Source organism: Candoia aspera, chromosome 8 (genome assembly GCF_035149785.1).
Source record: "Candoia aspera isolate rCanAsp1 chromosome 8, rCanAsp1.hap2, whole genome shotgun sequence".
Classification (NCBI taxonomy): domain Eukaryota; kingdom Metazoa; phylum Chordata; class Lepidosauria; order Squamata; family Boidae; genus Candoia; species Candoia aspera.
In genome coordinates, this window is record NC_086160.1 from 38459756 (window position 1) to 38482188 (window position 22433).

The 22433-nt window shown below is 36.2% G+C and overlaps 1 protein-coding gene across 3 annotated transcripts in view; it reads left to right on the forward strand.

Annotated features, from left to right (window-relative positions):
- The window catches only part of NR3C2 (nuclear receptor subfamily 3 group C member 2), a 172709-nt gene that overhangs the window by 131410 nt on the left and 18866 nt on the right, over nt 1–22433 (forward strand). For all 3 annotated transcript variants that reach the window (XM_063310299.1, XM_063310297.1, XM_063310298.1), the window contains exons 5-7: nt 914–1255; nt 2774–2918; nt 18191–18321. In XM_063310299.1, coding sequence (XP_063166369.1) covers nt 914–1255; nt 2774–2918; nt 18191–18321 — 618 coding nt within the window. The remainder of the gene's footprint in view (nt 1–913; nt 1256–2773; nt 2919–18190; nt 18322–22433) is intronic.

Consider the following 22433-nt stretch of genomic DNA (forward strand, 5'->3'; position numbering starts at 1 on the left):
CCTTTAGAAGGTTTTTTTTCCATAAAGGGAACTTAGAAATACTTGAATAAATCAGTTTTAAAAGTTTCTCCAAATTGATAAAATTAAGATAAACTCAGGTTTATGGAGTTTATACCATGAAGTTTGTTATATAGATAAGGAATTTTAAAAAATCTTAAAAAATGAAAATAAATTTACAAGGTAGTACAAAAAAGCATATCTGCTATATGTGTATATGGATTATTGTAATTAAGCTGTAGATGAAACAGTCTATAATATAGACTTGTTTGCCATTCAGGAAAAGAAAAGGAAGATATGTAAGTGGATTAGTCTACAATAATATTTTGCAGAACACATGAAACTTTGTTTAGGGGAAAAATTGTTGGAAATTCTTAGCCTGTAATCCAGGTTCCTTACTAATGGTATCAGGAAAATAATGAAAATTAATTTAACTAAAATATAACCTTTGATACTGTTACTTGAGTTGCTGCACTGAACAATATTTCTGTTAATTATTTTAAAGGAATTATGCAGTGCAGTTTCAAAACCAGTGGGGAAAAAGCTTGGTTGGGAATAAAACAAAAGAGTCACAAAAACATCAAGTGATTCAGTTAATAAAGGGAAACTTAAATGACTTATGATGGTGGTATGCATTCAACAGAATAATCATGCTTTGCTGAATCCATGTGGGATATATAGTAAGATGTATTTGGGAAATACTACTATAATTTGCAGTCATCTGTGTGCAATTTACTGCTACAAAACACATTTTTTAAATATTCACTTTTCCGTTTTGTGTTGTATTCAGTTATTGACCTTGGTTTTGCCAAGTGCCATTTGTGTTTTACTTAGTGGAAAAAAAGATGGATAGTTTCCAGTGTTGTGTGCAAACAATTACATTCTTACCCCATTTTACGAATTGTCTTTGCTACAGCCCGGAAGTCGAAAAAGTTGGGCAAGTTAAAAGGAATCCATGAAGAGCCGGCACCACAGCAGCAGCAGCAGCCGCCACCACAAAGCCCAGAAGAAGGGATGACATATATTGCTCCAGCAAAAGAACCTTCTGTAAACACAGCACTTGTTCCTCACTTATCTGCAGTTTCACCAGCACTTACTCCCTCGCCTGCTATGGTTCTAGAGAACATTGAACCTGAAATTGTATATGCAGGATATGATAGCTCAAAGCCAGACACAGCTGAACACCTGCTCTCCACTTTAAATCGTCTTGCTGGCAAGCAGATGATTCAGGTGGTAAAATGGGCAAAGATCCTCCCAGGTAATGAAACCTTGTAAGACTACTCTTTGTTTTAATATAGGCATTGTGGGTTTAAGATATGCTTTGCTCAAAAGAACATGATAGAACTTCTTTTGCATCAAGAATAAGTTCATCAGTTGTCATTATAAAGCATTTGTACAGTTTCCCTCCATATGGGTTGGGGCTCCAAAATTCCCCAAATGTTTAGCCCAGGGCATTCTGGGCAGTATAATCTAAAACTGTCTGGAGGTTGAAAAAGGATACATTCGTTCATGATGCATGATGACTAGTTGTGTCCATAAATATAAATATATGCTCAGAGTATTTGCAAAATGCAAGTTAATATTTGTTTAGAACACAAGAAAATATAGCAGTGTGAACAGAATTCTCTGGGCCATTCTTAGTATATTGTATCTAAAAGATAGATTAAAAGTGTATCGTGTCTGTCTCTAAAAGATCTTATATTTTCATGCGTGTTTGAGCATAACCACCAGTTTTCAGGCCATATCCTGAAATGGAGCTCATAATATTACTAACCTGGGATCTGTTGCAGAAGCCAGAGTTTGCCTTGAAATCTGTAGCATAATGGTGTACTGATTTGATATGCTGATCAGGTTTGCCTTGCCACTAAGAAATAATGAAGTATTTTCCATACCTATTTTAGGAGGTGAAGTAGCAGTGTGCATGAAGTAGGAAATGTGTTGTTGTTTTTAATCCAAATTGAACACATTGTATTTCCTAAATTCTGCTAAATCCTTCTACAGAACCAAACTCAGAACATTTCGGTTGTTACATATTTTAGCTACAACAAATTCAGAGAGGTGTTACATGGCAGAGTAGAGCCAGGCTACTACACTGCTTCCTTCCCTCCACCATTGTATGGTCAGTCCAACAGCCTGCCCGGGGATGTTCCCCAGTGCCTTTCTTTCCCTCCCTCCCCTTATCCTCCATGTGCTGCTGCCAATGTTTTTGGTTTCAGGTATGGAATTTCCAGTCAGATGCACACCAACTATCTTTCTCGCATTTTCTTTTCCTTATTCCAAGAATATTGGTGATGGATAAGGAGAGATATGGAAAGAAAGACACTGAGAATATCAAGAGAGGATGGATGTAGGGGATAAGGCCAAGGGCATCAACAGTGGTTATGGCTTGGGTTCTAGCACTATATATCCAGCTGACCTGCCTCCCCATATCTTTTCAGTGCTTTCTCTTCTCTTACCTCCTTGGTGAGATTGGTGATAGATGTGCTCTATCACCAATCTCCTGGCTTGTTCCTGATCCTCCCCTAAATAGGTCTGCCTGGAACACAGGTGTTTCAGACCAGACACAGATAGCATTTCAAAGTAATTGTTTCAGCATAGGAGGGTTCATTCAAGGAATGTTTTGCACATCAGCAGGGTAAAGTATTTAAATTAGAATTCATGGTTCCTGACAGGCCTAAGCCTACAAGTGTTTGTGTGTGAGCCTGTGTGTGTGTTGGTTAAGGAATTCCTTTGCTGTTAAAGATTTACTAATCATTATTGTCTTTTTTCTCTTCAGGATTTAGAAACTTGCCTCTTGAGGACCAAATTACTTTAATACAGTATTCTTGGATGTGTTTATCGTCATTTGCCTTGAGCTGGAGATCTTACAGACATACGAACAGCCAGTTTCTTTATTTTGCTCCTGACTTGGTCTTTAATGAGTAAGTTATCCGATAAATGCTTGCTTTTTCAAGGAGGTTTATAAAATAAAGCCTTGTTAAAATGTGATATACAGAGAGATGCAAACCCGTGAAACGATACAAATACTGGAAAATGAGCATATGGAAACACCTTTTTCACATGTGTTCTTCTTGCCCTTATGTTTAATTTGCATCCATCATTGTATGTGCAACCAAAGCTTCAACATTTAATCTAAATAAAAAGAATATTCACTGTAGCTATCTACATTTATATGACATGAGAATATCTATGTTATTATTTTTTTAAAGCCCATTCAACAAAATAGCTTTTGTTAACAATATACAGCAGCTCAGTGTATGCTCATGACAATTATAATTACCAATTTTGGAAGAAGCCAAAATGTTTTAATGAAAGATACCTTCTTTATATTGTACACCCAATAATTGCAAATGCTGTTTATTCCATTGCTGTGTCCTTTTCTAAATTGAAGCATAAAATCTTGTCTACGGTAGCCATACTTGTACCATAAAAACAAAGACTCATGTTCAAAAACACTGCTGAAGTTCATGTGAAGGGATTCAGCTACCTCAGTGAAATCGTTTATTTTCTTTTTTAATGGAACAGCAGCAACAGATGTCATATTGCAAACTACTCCTGAAATTAATATAGGTTTTTAAATTACTTTTTCTGCTCTAAGGGGTGAAGATAAAAAAGCAAACAAATAAGTTACTCACAGAATATGTTTAATGGTTCTTTGGATTCTAGCTATGAAAACTAAGTAACTCTTAATCTCAAATTAAGAGTTTCTGGTGCAGCCAAACTAATGGGACATTGAGATCCCGGTCTGTAGATATTTTTGACTCTTTTTTTTTATTATTATATCTGTCTCCCCCTGCACCCTCAATTTCCAGTTATTTATTGAGGGGAGAAGAATAAGACTTGGAATATATTACTAAGGAATGGAGGAATATGTTATTTTTTACACCATTTCCTGATGTAATTTACCGCTTCTTGTGCTTATTTGTTCTATTAGAAAACAGTTAGTGATTCGCAAAGTCTGGCAGCCCCTCACCCCCCAAAAACAAATAGTGAGTTGAGAGAGTAAGAATTTTATATAAAAAGAGTGGAGCTAGGAAGGGAGAATTCCTATTCTATAACAATATCATTATAGTTCAGGCCTCTTATCCTGTGGTTGCTTTAAAAGAACTTGAAATTTTTGCTTCTTGAGACATAAATCTCCTGCTATCTTCCGGTTTCATTCATGATATTCCTAGTTCTAATGCAGGAAACTATGGTACCAGAGAGACATGGGTCCACCTTGGGGGTAACAATCAGTATCCCTTCAAAAGTTGCCATGATTTTTTTTTTTTAAATTTCATGAAGGATAGAATTACTTAATGCATGAGAAAATATATTAATTGAACTTGATTGAGATTAATTTTATTTAAATGAATTTTTTTAACCTCCTTCTACCTACTTAAAACCTAGTATAGTCCATGGCCTCCAAAGGTTGTGACCTGTTGGTTAAATATAAAATATTTAATTATTTAGAAGATGATTGGAGCTAGAAAGGAAGTCTCAGTACCAGAAGCTCAGTTTGTTTCTCTGTTGCAGTCTTTTATAACAGTAACAGAGCAACATATTGTCTAGATCAGCCTTTCTCAGCTGAGTTTCAGCGTAAATATATGGTTCCATGAGACATTCCTAGGAGTTTTGTGAAATATTATGATTGAAAAAAAAACAACATTGTTTTTTGAACTTCATGTGCTGCATAAAGCTAGCACTTGCAGCAGTGGGGATTTTCATATCTGGCTCACCTGCCAGCCTATTGCTTTGCTGTTGTTCACTACTTGGGAGTGAACTATATTGTAAAGTTTTCATATTTTTCACAATTTTTATGCAGGGGTCCCCTGAGACCTGAAAATTATTTCAAGGGTTCCTCTAGGGCAGGGGTCCTCAAATTCTTCAGCTGATCAACCCCTTCATGAAGTTTCAGCTTTAATTTGATAAATACTTCTTTAACTGAAGTACTATGAATAATGATGATGATAATAATAATAATAATAATAATAATAATTAAAAAAAAACAATAATGGGTAGTCCCATCAACCCTTGGGGTCAATATTGACCACTTGGGAAACCCTGCTTTAGTGTAAAATGTTTGAGAAAGTTTAGTTTAGAAGTTGAAACTTTTGAGTAGCTAATCTAACAAAATTAAGATTTGTTTTTCAGTTGTCTCAGGGTACAGGACACAAGATAATGGATTTAAATTCCAGGAAGGGAATGCCTACTGAATGTTAGGAAAACCAGAAGAGTTCATTTTCTATATCTGGCATAACATGACCTCTAGAAGTACAAAACAGGTTGTTATTTAACTCCCTATTTTTAGTTAAATACTGAAATAATTGACCCATAATAAACCTTGGATGATGTGGAAGTATAATTTCCAGTATTTATAACAATTTTCCATGTTGACTGGGATTGTTGGGACTTGTAGTTCATTATCTGGAGTATCACTTCTTTTTAGGGATTTGAATTATATAATATGGAATGTAAGAGATCTTGGAGATTATCTAATCCAGCCTTTCTCAGCCTTTTGACCCTGGAGGAACCCTTGAAATATTTTTAAGGGCCCTGCACATTCAGGCTTATATAGGCCAGAAGTTACAAAATTACTGTAAATAAATCATGATCTCCCAGGGAACCCCTACTGACCTCTTGGGGAACCCTAGGGTTCCATGGAACCCTGTTTGAGAAACCCTGATCTAATCCAACACCCTTCCCAAGAATACACTACTTCAGCATCTTCAGGAAATGGTCAGCTAGTTCCAGTGAAGAAAAGTCCACGACCTCCCAAGGCAGTCTGTTCCATTGTTAAACCACTTTTACCCTTAGGAATTTTTCTCCTGATATCCAGCTGAAATCTGTTGTGTTGTAATTTAAGATCACTCTTTTTTTCTCCTGTTTTGTAGAACAATTCTGAGCAATTCGACCTTCTATTCTACATTACATTCTTTCAGATACTCAGATATAGCCCTTTAGATACCACATCTTCTCCAGACTAAATATGCCCAACACTTCCAAATGTTCCTCGTACATTTTTTATTCGAGGTCCCTTATCACCTTGGTTGTTTCCTCTGGACATATTCCAATGTCTTTTCTAAAATGAGATGTCCAGAACGCAATACAATATAGGTGTGATCTGACACATGGACTTATGTTGATTTTAACACCATATTTCTGTGGGTGCAACCTAGAAATGCATTTGCTTTTTTAGCATTTGTATCACACTGTTGGCTCATATTGAACAAAACGTCACTCAGATCCTTTTTTGCATGTATGGTCCCCCATTGTACATTCATGTTTCTGCTTTTCCCTACCCAAATGTTAGACATCACATTTGTCTTACCAAATTCAACAGTGGACTGATTTCTGCCTGTTGTTTCCATCTTTCAGAGTTTTTCCTGTAACTGGATACTGTCTTCTAAAGTGTTTTCCATTTCCCCTATCTTTGTGTCATCTGTAAATACGATGATAATATTTCCCAACCTTTACCCAGGTTGCTGATAAATATATTGAACAACGTAAGACCTAGAACAGAACTTAGCAGCTCACCACTTAATACTTCCCTCCAGTATGACATGGAATCTTTGACCTACACTTACATATTCAAACAATTTTGAATCCATCTAACGTAGCCCAGGCTGGGCCCTCTTCTCTAGTAGAAACCCAAGACAGACTTAATCAAATACTTAACTGAAGTTGAGGTATCCATAAATCCATCCATTCCTCTATCCATCCAATTTATATGGCCGCCCATCTCACAAAAAGGTGACTCTGGATTGCATACAATAAAACTATAAAATAGTTAACAAATATATATAATTCAGAAATTAAAAAAAAAAAAACATGATGTCCACTTCCCAGTCAATTAAACTGGTTACTCTATTTAAAAAGAGAGAGAGAGATCAGGTTGGCTTGGCATGGTTTATTCTTGGCTCCTGCCAAGAAATTCATTCCATTCTAAATGCTCACCAACCAATTGCTTAATAATCTGGTCCTGAGTTTTGCCCAGTATGAATTTCAAGCTGACCTGTCTTATATTTTTTCCCCTTTTTGAAGAATAGAACAACATTTGCCCATCTCGTTGTTTGCTATTAGTTCTTAAAGATCACAGAAAAGGGCTGTAAGTTGACATCTGCAAGTTAACTTTTGGATGATATTGGTCTTGTTCTGGAAGTGTGAACTCATTCATAACAGCTGGTGTTTCCTAACCATATCTTTATTTACCCTTGATTCCCACTCCCTCTATTTGTCAGTGGTTCTGGTCAGTTACATTTGAATGCAGTTTGCTTTTGAAGAAAAGACTACAAATTAGAAGCTGAAGACCACTGCTCTCTCCCTATCACTGCTTACTGTCCTACCATCTTCTCCTACCAGCAGGCCTATTCCTTCATTCCTTTTTCTTTCTTTTATTATTGTCATAGCTGAAAAAGCCACTTTTGTTGCTTTTAGCTTCCCTTGAAAGCCTAATTTCCTTTGCTGGTTTAGCCTTTCAAACTTGCTTTCTGTGGATACTATATATTTGCTGGTAGCCTTAATGATTACACTCATCTTTTAATTCCTATAACTCCCCTTTTAACTCTAAGCTGCCTTTCTTTTTGGAATGCTATGAAATTAGACTTCCAGTATCTTACTGTTCAGAAGTTTCCAATCTGCCTGAACTTCATTTGACCTAAGGACTTTTGTTCACAAGGTCCCACTTACTAATTCTCTAAACTTACTGAAACTGGTTCCTTTAAAATCTGGTGTGCAGGTACAACTGTGCTCCAATTTCTGTTTTGTGAAAATGGCAAACCTCAAGATAATCTGGCCAATTCCTCCCAAGGTTTGCACTGTTTTCATTCTTTAATCAACTGTCCCATATTGATTAGGTTCGTATCTAGTTGACCAGATCTCCCTTGTCACTTTTTCTACTGAAAAATAAAATAACAAGATTGCTGACAAATTTTTGATGTTTGAGTTGATTTTTTTGCTCCATAGCAATATGTTTATTATTTCTCCTTCTTTATATTTTTACCCAAATGTTCTTAACTAGACTTTCATGTTTCCTTTGTTCCTCTTCCTCTTCTTTATTAGGTTGTATATTACTTTAGCCCTGATGAAGCAGCACATTCCAATGTAGAATTCAACAGAGGGGGACAATGGGCATTTCCACAATTACGCAGTATGCAGCTTACTAAAGAGCTGGTCCCCATGAATACAGGACAGTTATCTACAATAGGGAGCATTGTGTATATGAAGACTTCCATGTGAGCTAGAAATCAGATAATGCAGAGTTCCAGTTCATGTGGAAGTGTTCACATAGAGAAGAAGATTCATTGCTGTTGAAAATCATATGACATCACACTGACACACAGTGTGATTTACAGAGGAGGGGGACTACAGGGCCATTCTGGGGCCCCATATTGAGGTCTATATAAGAATGTATGACCTGAACAGAACTATTGTACTGAGTCAAACAAACAAACACTCTCAGACTTAACTTGAAGAATTTTGCTTTTATTAGCATTCTTAGAGAGAATCTAAAGGTTTATGTGTTTCATTATCACCCAGAGATAGCTGCAAATACAGTGCAAACAAAATAAATAGGCTTAACAGAAGTTTTCTAGCATTTCACACTGTCAAACTATATTTGTACTGCTTGGGCCCCCAACATTACTGATTTCAACAAGTTACCTATCAACCTGCTCTATTGTGTCTGCTAAGATTCTTCTAATTTGGGGAAAAGATGATTTGGAAACTATCATGCTACAAAGCAAAGAGTTAGTCTCCAACGTAATTGGTATTTTTCATAATGACCCTGGGCCCACATAGATCCCAAAAGTATTACTGGAAAATGAAATAGTGGGCAGCTCTAGCCCAGTGGCTTGCTTACCTTCTGGTATTTGAGTACTGTGTAATTAGCCAAACCCCAAAAAGCCACAACTTTATAAGGTGCCATCCAAATTTCACATTTGTTTGTTGCCCCCCCCCCCAATTGGGTACTGCTATCCTAGTGTGTTGCTGCAGACATGATTAAGGAAAAGCGTACACAATATGTCAGCTGATTCTGCATTAAGTTTTTGTTATAAAATGGAAATACCGTTGTGTACAAATATATTTTTGTCCCTGGTTTTAAAGTAGGACTCTTTTAGAAAGTAGTGAATTTTGTAAAGTATCCTTTTTCATTATTAAATGTGAAATACTGTTGTGATATGAAAGATATATTAGAAAGCCAGTTAGATGGCTAGATATAGCATGGTAGGAGTTAATATTTTTCAGGTTGCTTCAAGCAGCTTTTGAGTAACACAAAACTTTATATAGCTTCTGAAAAACATTCAACTGTTAATTAAAATCCACCATATTTGACCTAGGTTGTGGTTAGAATTTTTAAACTATTCTAATGATTTTTAAACATTTTCTGATTAAATAACTATGCACAATAATTTTTTAAAAATTATATATTGGGCACTCATTAATAGATCTTGCTAAATTGGGCACTCATTAATAGAACAATGAATTTATAGCTCCATATTACACTGAAGGCTGTGGCTATGTGACCTTTTAGTTATTTCAGCTTGTAATTTTCCCTGGAATCCTAATGTTTTATCAATTGTTAAAGATGAAACGAAAAAGCTGCATTTTATGTTCATTCAGTTTACTTGAATTATACAGTTTAAAAGAGAGTATAACAATTAACGGAAGACGTATTTTTTAAATTAAGATTATTTATAGCCCTCCTTTCAGTTTATGGGCAGCATTAACAATTGTAAATAAAGTACAGTAGCTACTGTTTCAATGAATAAACTGCCCTCTGGGATGGGGAATGTCCAGTTGAACAAACTGGGGAGGTGTGTGTTTCCTATCTTCTTCCATATCTTTAGAGCACTGTTTTTCAACCATAGCAACTTTAAAATGTGTGGACTTCAACTCCCAGAATTCCCCATCCAGGGAGTTGAAGTCCACACATCTTAAAGTTGCCAAGGTTAAGAAGCACTGCTTAGAGGATCCTTACCACAATACAGTTGGTAATAATGGGCCAATGCAAGTGGGCAAAATGAGTCTGGGTGAGTAGCTTTTGGGTTGGTTGGTGCTGGCATTTCTTTCTCTCTCTTTAAAGATCCTTGCACTGTCTTCATAGAACATCTGGCTACATTGCTTTAGTACTCCCAGCCAAGATCAGTTGATTAATTTCATTGCATTTTTTAAAAAAATATAATTTTAACAAAGTATTCAGTAATTGACCAGAGAATTATTACTTCAGTAATTGACCAGAGAATTATTACTTCAGATTTAACGGATACACTCTAGCCTTACACAAGCATTAAGGGGTTACAGTACTCCCCAAAACCCCAGTTCCTGCATTCATATCTATAACTGAATGCACTTTGGCTTTTCCCCATGCTAGATTGCTGTACCAATCTAGCATGTGCCATACAGGCTCTGGCTTGTATGGAACCAGTGTATGTATAGAAGACTTTCCATCTGCATATGTCCATATTGTATGTATGGACATTTTGTGAAGATTAACCTTGTTTGACAGGGGCTTGTGGAGAGGATTCATGTAGTAAATATTTAGAATACTTCAATGCATGAGCATGCCATTGACGTAGCATAGTCTGATTTATTTTTCTCTCTCTCTATCTGACAAACGGGTAAGAGTAACAGTTACTTAAGCCCACATACAAAAATATATACACACAGTGTCCCAAAGCAAAACATTGCCCCAGCTATGATCTGGAAAATGATCAACTTGGTGCATTCATGAATACAATAATTATACCAGCAGTTTTCACAATCAGCAATCCAGCTCCTGCTGTTATGGAAATTGCTTCTATATCTTGAGCAAATGTGTTAGCAAGTGGTTCACAATTACATAGCCTTCATAATTAGGGACATGTATACAATTATAAATAATTAAGAAAATGTTGCATTTTATATTTGAAAACTTAACAGTTTCATTAGACAAAAGGTCTGCAAACTACTGTGTAATATAAAAATAGGTATATCATGTTCTACAATTGTTATGGGAGCTGTATCAGTTATGTAAGTTGGTCGATTGTGTTACAATGTAACTATCTATTCTGGAGAGATGGTTTGGTGTACTGGTCAAGGCTCCATGCTGGAACCTAGGAGATCGGTAGTTCTAGTCCCACTTTAGGCACAAAGCCAGCTGGGTGACCCTGGGCCAGTCACTCTCTCTCAGCCCTAGGAAGAAGGCAGTGGCAAACCACTTCTGGAAATCTTGCCAAGAAAACTGAAGGGCTTTTCCAGGCAGTCTCTAAAAATCAGACATGATTGAATGGATTTTTAAAAAATCTATTCCCATTTGAAATCCTGCAGTGGCTGTGTAAAAGCATACAAACTATATGTGATGGTTGCCTTATTCAGAAAAAACACAGACTCACCAGCCAGGGCTAAGGATATCTGGTTTATTAAGAATAGAATGCAGACATGGAGAAAGACGGGAATGAGCACATGGCGTGCGAGGTAGCCGGTAAATACCCGCGGTGCGGACCTGATCCTTCCCCACCCCCCATTGTCCCAAAGTCCTGACCGACGGTGAACCCGGAGTCTCGATGGGCGATCAGGGGGCAATTCCGGAGTCTCGATGGGTGATCAGGGGGATTAGCGCTGATTACCTCTGTCCTCTTCCTGTGTCCGGAGCAGGTGTGTCCCCCGTGGTAATGCAGAGATGTCAGGGAGATAGGATGATGGCTTCCTGGGTCCTTTATCTGTATTGTCTTTCAGTGCTTATGGGATTAGCACTGATTCTTCCCTCCCCCCTCCCCTTCACCGGAAAGGCATGTTCCCTGTTGTGATGTATGTATACATCGCAACGGGGGACATGACACTAAAGGTCATTTAGCTTTGCTGTGAGATTCATATACAGATTCCTACTCACTGATCTGACATTCCTCTAATATAAAGCTAATATAGTGGGCAGGTATGGAAAAGAGGATAATGATTGTCCATTCCATCAGCACTGATGTCCTCCTTGGCCAGAAATAAGGGGAAGGCAGGTCCTAGATTTAGTTTAGAGGTTCCCTTCATCTTTCCAACAGATGTCCACTTCTTCAGAGCTAGTGTGCTATTAATATATACATCAAATCAAATCAAATAAATATTGGAGAAATATTACATGTCCTCATATATTCATTTGTTCTGTAAATAGCATCATCCTTCTACCACCTCATGCCAGGTAAAGGCTGTTCATCTGTTTCCCAGGAGAAGGGGAATTAATACTCAAATCAATTGGCAGACATAATTGTTCTTTGTATCATTGCTAGATTGAGTTTTTATAGCATATATGCTATTGCATTTTGCTTCAAATGTAGCTGTAACTCTACTGATGTAGTTTATTCTGATGTTTAATATTCTGGTCCTGTAAAACTCACTCTAGTACATAATTGTCAATAACTGAAATAATCAAATGTAAGTGCCATTGAATTCTGCTACTGAAGGAGATTTTTCTGCTATTGTAGAAATCATAATGATCAAAAAGAATGACCAAGGGAACATTTATGGCTGCTGGAGCATCTGTATTGAATAAATGAATAGTGCAAATTTGATTTTTATAGGTGGGATGAAATACATTTTCATTATGTATTGCTGAAATAATGCTTTAAAACTACTGTTGAGAAATGCCGGAAAGTGGGAGTTTTTTAATGCCATAAAAAAGTAAAAAGACCACTATGTGGCATATTATTGAAAATACATGTTAGTTGTTTTTTTTTAAGAGCTATATTGAACCTGTCATGAATGAATATGGAGTGAAGCACAGCAGACAAAGACAGACGTTTAATCTAAAAGAACTGTGAACATATGTGAATAACTACTATGATTACTTTTTAAAATACTAATTTTAAGTGTTGGTTTTCATAAAAAAATATGAAAAAGAAAGATTAAGTAGTAGAGTCTTACTTTCTAGTTAAGAACTACAGTATATGCATAAAAATATGCTAGTGTAATACTAGTCCCCTGGTTAAGAACACCTGGTTTACAGACGACCTATGGTTAAGAACAATTTTGCCTATTGTAGCAAAATTCGAGCTAAATACACAATGGCTTGAGATAATTACACAATGCTACTTATACAGTATTATACAATAATACTGTTCTGGCTTACATACAAATTCAACTTAAGGCTGTACAAACCATACAAGTCAGTGTGATAGGTCTTTGGTTTTAGAGATAAGATCGGGTGGGGGGCATTTCTTTTAATAGTAAGTTATTAAGTAAACAAGTAATTGGCATTTGTTTATCCAAGTTTCTGGATTCTTCAGTGCATTATATAGCAGGCTTGCTGTATACCACTACATCTTACTTATTCTTCAGGTATTCATGTGTTTACGCAAACACCCAAAAAAGCACTGAACTAACACTCTGGGCTATGTGTTGTGGATAAGGAGCTTGGGATAGAAGATAATTTAGATTTTCATAGGGCACAGCAGATACAGAGTTGGGAAAAGAGAATTGTGGGAAGAAGAAACTGGGAAATGGAGGTGATGACTAGCATATGAGATGGAGGTAGACAATTAGCTGTGGAAGGTGGGTTGTTGGCTTTAGTAAAACCGAATTTGGGCTGGTGAATCTGAATTAGGTTAGTTCATGAGCAAGTGGAAAGATTGCTGAAAATAATTTTTTGAGTGCTACCTGAAGAAGTGGACTGAAGAAGGAGCAGTACCAGTTGACTTTTCTACTCAGTGCAAAGAACTCTCGATGGAACTGAAGAAGGATGGAAGATAAGGTCAAAGGTTCACCTGCTATAGAAAAGCCAGCAGACTGAGCGGCTGTGATGATTGATGGAGAGATACCAGCTAGTATGACTTTAAGCCTTTTCTTAGCTCTAGGTAGAAACAGTTTTAGTATTTAGAAACATAGACAAGATTACATTGTTTTATCTATAGAATACATTCAATTTATGACTTACAGCTCAGTGTATAACAATATCCTCCTCATTTGAAAATAAGTAATGCAGAACATTGTGAAAGTTCTGAAGCTTTCTCCTACTAAACTTCAGATTTATTCTGTTCTTTTTGTTTTCATTGTTCTGCCCAGGAAGTGATAACTAAATTCTAACATATTCTTCATAAGAACAAATATATTTATACTGTTTATCCTACGTTAACACATACCTATTCAATAATTCTATCTGCTATGTTTCCAGAAAATAGTTATTCATTTGAAACCTCCAATGCAGAGGCTGAGAAAATGGGTTGTTCCAATAGAAGAGAATGTATGTAGCTCAGGGTTGAAGTGTGGAGTCCTTGGAGCTCTCTGAGCTTGGTTGTTTGCTTGCAGATGTCCCTGACTAAGGTAACATCATCAGTGCTAGTCAGTGTGGGGACTGCTCCCTGTTTATATACAGTAGCTTGCCCTGCCCATTTTGGTGGGGGTGTTGTTTTCTCCTTGGTAGTTCCTTGATTAGGGTATAGTTTTCTGCCTGATTGTTTGTCAATCCCTGCTTATCTGGGTGTTGGATGCTGGAGAGGATGTGTTCTGGTCTTTTTGTTTCCTTCTTAGCTGTTTTATTGTCTCTTTTGAAACATGTATAAATGTGGTTTATCTTTATGTATCTATTGATGGCTGATTCGTCTGAAAGCCAAGCTTTCAGAAATTCCCTAGTGTTTTGGTATTTAGATTGGTCTAGGATGCTCACAGTTTCCCAGTTGAAACTGTTGTTGAGTCTGTCCATGTGTTGTGAGATTAAGGAGTTTTCATCATGTCTTTTGACTGTTAGTTGGTGTTCATGGATGTACTTTGCTAATCTTGCATCTGTCCTACTGTACAGAGTGGCTGTTACAGTCCTTACACTGTATGTAATGGGTATGTAATGGCTTGTGTTAATAATTGCCCATTTGGACAGTTGTAGAAATTGAGAAGTACTTTATTCATTTCAACAGCCACATAAATGTACAGCTATTATTTCCATATTAAGTTGTTCAGTCCTCGAAAAGTTCAGTCTGCACTTATCTGGAAGGAATTATGTATTCCTTGATTCTGGAAGGGATTACTTGCCTAATTTCTTTTCTCTTTACTTTTCCACATTGTGCTAGGATGGTGCAGAAATAAATGAATTAGTATAATTAATGTTTGACTCATATGCTAACCCTTTAGATTTGTTTTATTTTGTTTCATTGTTTTTCCTTTACTTTTGCTCATGAAAAAATACACCACTTCTCTATGGAATCAAAATACTAGTTTTTTTTAAAAAAATGTTCTATTATATGGGCATCTTCCTTTCATATGTGAGCTTTAATTCTAGCTGGAAAAGTGAACTTGGTATTAAGTTCATATTAACTTGATGTGGATGGAGGACGGGAGCACACCCACAGCCTGTCACTTGTGGGGCACCTCAGGGTTCAGCACTTTCCCCCTTCCTATTTAACATCTACATGAAACTGTTGGATGATGTTATTTGCCAGTTCAGTGTACTGGTGATACTAGCTCTATATCTCAACTATGGACTGCACAGGTAAAGCTGTCAATGTACTAATCTAGTGCCTGGAGGCTGTTCGGGTATTGATGGGGAGGAATAGGCTTTGGCTCAATCCTCACAAGACTGAGTGGCTTTGGCTGTTTGGCCCCCAGTACAGGGATGTTTTCATCATTGGTCTTGAATGGGTTTATACTTCTCCATTCAAGACCGGTGCACAACCTGAGGGACCTCCTGGACTTACAGCTTTGGCCAGGAGGGCTTTGCACAGGTTCATCTTGTGTCCCTTTCCAGTATTTCTGATGGGCACTCATACCCTGGGCACCTTTTGATTGGATTCTTGCAGTGTGCTGTACATGGGGCTGCCCTTGTAGATCATCCGGAAGCTACAGCTACAAAATGCAGCAGCAGTTACAGGCACTTCATGTTATGCCTCTGTCATTGCTGCTATGCAAGCAGTGAGCTTCTGGTGCAATTCAGGGTGCTGGTCATCACCTATTAAGCCCTTCATGACATAGGGTCTGATTAGCTGTGGGATTGCTAGCCTCCAATTGTTTCTGCCTGCCTGCTATGTTCTGGCAGAGCAAGTACAGTCCAGGTCCCTTCTATTACATGTCATCTTGCAGGGCCTAGGAAACATGCCTTCTCCTTTGCTGCCTCTGCCTTCTAGAAAAGCATTGCCCCAGAGATACAAATGGTGCCCACTCTCCTGGGGTTCTGAAAAGCCCTTTAGTTGTTTTCTGGATTTTGTAAGTCACCCAGATTCTAATGGAGTAGGCAGCTATAACAAAATAAATTAAAATTATTTTTTTTAAAAAAATATTACAACTTTGACTTGCATTCAGTTTCTGTTTCAAGTAGCATTTCTTTTCAATTCCTCTAAATAACTTGGGGAGAAGGGGATAGATTTTTTTTAACTTTTATCCAAGCAGCTTTTGCTTTCATACCAATAAAGATAAATTATGAATTTACAGTGGGAAATCTTAAGACTATTTGAATATATTTTAATATGCTGCCTGATTATGTGATAAAAGATAGTGTTTGAAATTCAATGTATCTACTACTTCAGCAACTCTTTTTAAAAAACTCTAAAATGCCTGAAAGAAGAATATCTTAGCATGGCAGTGAAAAAAATATTTGCATGCCAGACATACCACTTTCTGAAGGCCATTCCATAATTTGGTTGCTTGAAATAAGAATGGCCCTTCTCTTGTAGCCATCTGCCCTTCACCTGATGGAAGCATGAGGAGGAGAGCTGCAGAAGGTGTAAGTATACACAGATATGTATGAGAGAAGATGTTGCTTTAAATAGCCCAGTCTTCATTTACTTTAAAGTGCAATATCTGAAGTGGTTACTGGGCCTAGAAATGGACAAAGTGCTAGCAAAATATATTCGTATTGACCAATTCTAGTTAATAGCTCTGGCCTGAACTATCCAAAGATTCCAAAATAGTGGTTTTTATCTCAAGTACAATGTTCTGCAATAATCAAACCAAACTAACTCTATTCTAATATATTTGTTGTTATATCAGCTGGAGTTTTTAAGTGATGATCTTAATTAAGCTATTTATGCCTCCTGTGGTTATGAGTGCAGGAATATCCTAAAACTCCATGCCTGATATTTCAGGGGAAATACAACCTTCTCCCCGTCAGGTGAAAACATTTATCAAAAGTTCATCCAACTTGTCTAGTTTGAGCTTCAATTTATTGGATCTCATCTAGTCCTTATATAGTCAACTGAAGACATCCAATATCTCGGCTAGATTAGTTGAAAAGGGAAGATAAAACTGGGTGTTATCATTACACCAATCTCATCTTATATCCATCTAATGTCAGGAAAAAAGGCCAAGAACTACACTGAGCCAGTGTTCCAACTCTAGTTCTTTATTGCTCTCACCTTATAGACAGAATCTTGCCAGACTAAGGCTAATCACTAACTGAGGGGAAAATAATCCAGAAGGGCTCTAGGGCAGAGCTACCTTGAACCTCTTAACCTTCCCATCAACAAAGTCCGGTCTGTGAAGTCTCTTATCAGTCTGGAATATGTTCTGTCCCTGGGAACCAGCAGCAGCGCCACATCTAAAACTGTTTATACCGGTTTCAAGAAAATATTAAATAGAAATAAAATAAAATCTTGATGAATTCCATACTGTAGTTCTTAAAACAGGTCAATAATCCTCCTAAACCAACCAATGGCCAATCAAATTTGAATGGAACCAGTGTAAAATAATTCCTTTATCCCCAACATAGAGCCAAGTAATTCTACTCTCTCTTTTCTTGATAAGGTTTTCCCACAGAGTACCCAAAGCATTTGCTATTTCAAAACTGGGCCTAAATCTGGATTGAACTGGATTGAAAATCTCATCTTCATTCAGAATGTTGGTTGACTCACTCAAGCAGCCTGTCAATGGACAGATATTAGCAACTTTCATGGGGAAAGCTTTGCATGCTTCACTCTAAAGAGAATCTATTGACACTTATGAGGGATTAATTTTGGCTGGATCATACAGTCAGTGTTTTATTATGTTAACCAAACTCTGTGTATAGTCTATAAACAGTTATTAATGAGATGAGAATGATCCTTGAGGAAAAGGCTGTCCTCTTTGCCTAATAATAACAACAAGAACAACATAAATTATTTTTATTATCATAATTGTAATTATAAATCATTAAATTGATGTACATCATCACCCATCTCACTGTAGTGACTCTAGGCAGCAATAGTATATCAAAACACAATACAAAAGATTAAACAACACATTTGAAAGTTTCAGTATATCTCTATCCTTATCTGTTTCTTGACTTTTACAGGGAAAGGATGCGGCAGTCTGCAATGTTTGAATTATGCCAAGGAATGCACCAGATCAGCCTTCAATTTGTTCGTTTGCAGCTTAGCTTTGAAGAATACACTATAATGAAAGTTTTGTTGCTGTTAAGCACAGGTATGTTTCTTGATAATTCCAGTCACAATTTTTAAATGCTATAATATCATACATTATTGTAATAACTGACTAATCAGAATCCAATAAATTGTAAAACAAAACAAAAGAAATTTGATTTTAATAGTGAGAAGGGGCTTAGTCATTTTAAGCCATTGCTCCTGTGTGTTAGACTTGACATCTATAGCAGCTTTTGAAAATCAGGATTGATTACTTCAATGCATTGTGTGATAGCTTTCAACTTAATTCAAAATATAGTTGCTAGGCTCCTAAAAGAGGCTGGTAATTGAGAACAGGCCTTCTAGCTTCAGTGCTGAGATGTACCAGTTTCTGTTTTACTTTTGCAGCCCATAGGAAGATGGCATTGACTCTATTGCTCAGCACAAATCTATATTTATTTTTACCTTTAAAACCCTAGAATGTATTAAAGCTGGGATCCCCAACATGGCACTTGCCATGTTTCTCTTCCTGGCATGATTATTTGCATTTATTTAAGGTTAATTTGCTTGAAAATTATAAAAGTATACTTCAAAGTATACTGCTAGCAGTATAGTTGTTTCTAGCTTCATACGTTATTACTAAAAAAACAACAGTGAAGTTGCAACCCAGTATTTTGTTTGGAAGTTTGCATATGTGCCTGAACTACACACACACACACATATGTACAGGCATACATATATAAATATGAGAGAAGCATAGTTTGGTTTCTGCTAAATGGCACATTGCAAGTAACCATAACATCAGCCATATTTAAAGAATTCATAAAATATGCTCTCACAATTCCAGTTGTGCCCACCAGTATAAGTGGAATGTGGGTTTTTGTATTAAAAAAAACCTCACCAACTGAATATGCAGATGTGATAAACTTAGGTTCAAAGATTGTCTTCAAAATGGCCCATCCAGCTGTTAGGAGATGATTGATAACAAGAGGCTTTCTTTTTTTCAGTATAGCCCCACTTTCCCATCAAGTTCATGGTGTGATTTTGACCATTTACTAATCAAATGCACAGAGAAAGTGTTTGGGTAAAATTGCAAGGAATAGTAAATATACCATCTTTTGTTTATAATTCAATTTTTACCAGAGTTGTTCATGAATAATCTAAATAGTTAAAATTTACTATTTAGAATGTCCTGATATGTTGGTTTGAGCAAGAAAAAAGTAGGAGGTGTATATTTGTCCTGTAGAGGACAGTTCATTTGTTTATATCTCTAGTACTTACTCTAGTACAATTAAGCATAAGGGAGAAATTATGCAGCTTCTCCAGTCAACAAAAGAGGTTTGGATGCAGCAGCTACAATGCCACCTCTGTCCAACTTGCTCATCACCTCAGAATATATGTTTTAAGGACTCATTATTGCCAGAAAAAAGTGCTGCTTGTACAGTTTTGCTGTCAGTATTTCCACAAATGTGATGGAGGCCTTTGTGTATAGCCCTCCTCCCCTAGCCTCTTATGAGAGAGATCTCTTGTTCTACTCATTATAGTCTTGATTACATATTGTGTTATAATATGTATTCCTTATAATTGGGCTTCCTTCTTGTAAGGAAATAATTGGTGATGTAAGGTATACAAAGTATCTATAGGACAGAAACACTATCATGGATCAAGTGTCCAACATTCTAGGTTTGACATTGAAAGTCTAGCAGAATCCTGGGCTCTCTCTTCCATCACTGAAACTATAACCTGAAATAAATTACTTCCAGAAATAAACTGACATCAGGTAGACAGGAGGTAGGGAAAGGAACCCTGGTATATCCATTCCTTAATTTTTAGAAAAAAAAATTAAAAAATTAATCATTTTAAAAGAAAGAAAGAAAAAACAGTGAACAAGCAAGTGAAAGGAGGAAAAAAAAAGGAAAAATTGTTAATACAAAACTATAATACCAGTAAGTAGACAAAAGAATTACCAAGATTGTATAGTTAGTGTTCAGTATCTTTAATGAGAAATTAACCATTAAAAACAAAGTTCATTAGCTTATTTTAACAGTGAGAAAGGATTTGAATCTCTAAGCTGAGTCCCCAAATTTCCACTATTTGTTATTTAAAAATAGAAGGAGGGAGGGAGGGAGGGAGGGAGGAAGGAAGGAAGGAAGGAAGGAACTACTAAAAACAATATAAATAAATCTTAGTTTCCTAACTGCTCCTTTGTTGTACTCTGACTGATGTACAGTATTTATAAACATTTAAACTTTTTGTGATTTCTGATTTCAGTTCTTTAGACAGTTCTTTTTCCCCTTAAAAACCTTACTCTATATTTGCCTTGTTGTGTAAGATATAGTATGTATGGAATCCATTCTTGCTTAAATTTGCTAAAACTTCAGTTGTGAATATATGCTGTTAATTTTGCCTTTACTGCATATTCTCTAAGTTTAAGTTCCCAGTGTGATATCTTTGATAACATACCTAGTTTCCAATGTTGGGCTAGGCTTATCCCTGTGTCTGTGAACATGTATCTTAGTAAATTGGGGGTCTTTGTTAATACCTTTAGGAATTATGCCTAGTAAGAAGAATTGTGATTTCATTTCAAATATGATTTCTAACACTATCTGAATAAGGCTGTGTATTTATTTCCAGTACTTTTGAGGTTTTTTTACATGTCCACCACATATGGTAAAAATGTTATTTCTGTCTCATGGCATTTGTAGCATTTATTACTATATGATTTGACTATCTTGGCAATTATTGACAACATTGTATATCATCTATAACACGTTTTACACCAGTTTTCTCTTAAGGTATAACTTGGGATAAATTTTATACATTTGTTCCATAATTCTTCCCATTGTTGTGTTATGACTGTTTCTTTCGTTCTGCATCCATTTTATCATGCAATTTTAAATTTGTTCTCTCTCTGTCCCTATCTGAGTTACAATTTAAATATTTGCTTTGTAGATAGTCTGGACACTGTATGTGCATTTCAAATTTGTCATTTTTCTTAGAAGCCCACCCTCATTTTTGAGGTCAGTTTTTATTCTTCCAGCAATTTGTGGGTACATCGACCATAGTATGTCCCAGCCTTTGCCAAGTAGTTCTTGATGTGTTTTTGGTTTAATCATGAGATCTGAATGGACCATACAGTATTTGTATATGTAATTGCACTGTTCTTACTATAGTCATCTCCAGTGTGAAAAGCATTAAAGGAGAGGTTAGCGGTGAGATTACTGGACTTTTTATTTTTCTCATAAGGTTCTATACTTTTATGAAGCTTTATCTTATAATATGTCCTTTTAATTTTTTGTCCTCTTTTGCATCCCTGTCCCATAAGTATCTGTGAAGTTGATTAGCTACACAGGCTCCTCCCAGTGTTAATGTTCTGCTATTTGGGGATTTTATGCATTCAGTTAGCTATGTCAAGTAACTTGCTCTGTAAAACTAATCTTTTTAAAACTGTTACAAGAAGGATTTTAACATCATATCAGACATCCAATTCACAAATAGAGGCAACAGTCTAAACATTACCAGCCATACAACATGATACATTATATATTTCCAAGCTTGTTTAATTGGTTGATGTTTAATCATGTGACCACTTTCTGGAATTTGTTTAAAAACTTGAATAGTAGCCACATGAAAGAAACTTCTCTCAAATAACATAGAAGAAACCACACATTATATCTCAATTGTTTTTCGCTTTTCTCCAGCCCACAGAACAGGAAAGATAGTTAGTTGCCAAATGTAATAATAAAAATAAGAATCCAATGGGCTTATGTCCCAAAATCTAGAGTTTCAATTGTGTTTCTGATTATCAGTTTTTATATATTTAATTCTGTGGATGCTAGTTTAATAATTTTCAGATTTTACTGTTAAAAAGTATACACAATGCCATTACACTCTTATTTTGTGCCAATTTATCTAGATAGTATAAAAAACATATAAATATTTCTAAAATGGGTTGTATAGTTAATATCTGATTATATAAACCTGAAACCTTTTATATATACATTGTTCCACTGACTGAACCATCAATGGACAAGCAGAAATAGGGAAAAAAATCCTTTCATCATAATTAGGTGGTTTTATATATATAAATATTGAAATGATTACACATATATTACTGAAGTATGGTACCATTTGGATATTCAGTAGATCCATTTGATTTAAAAATGAGCACAATCT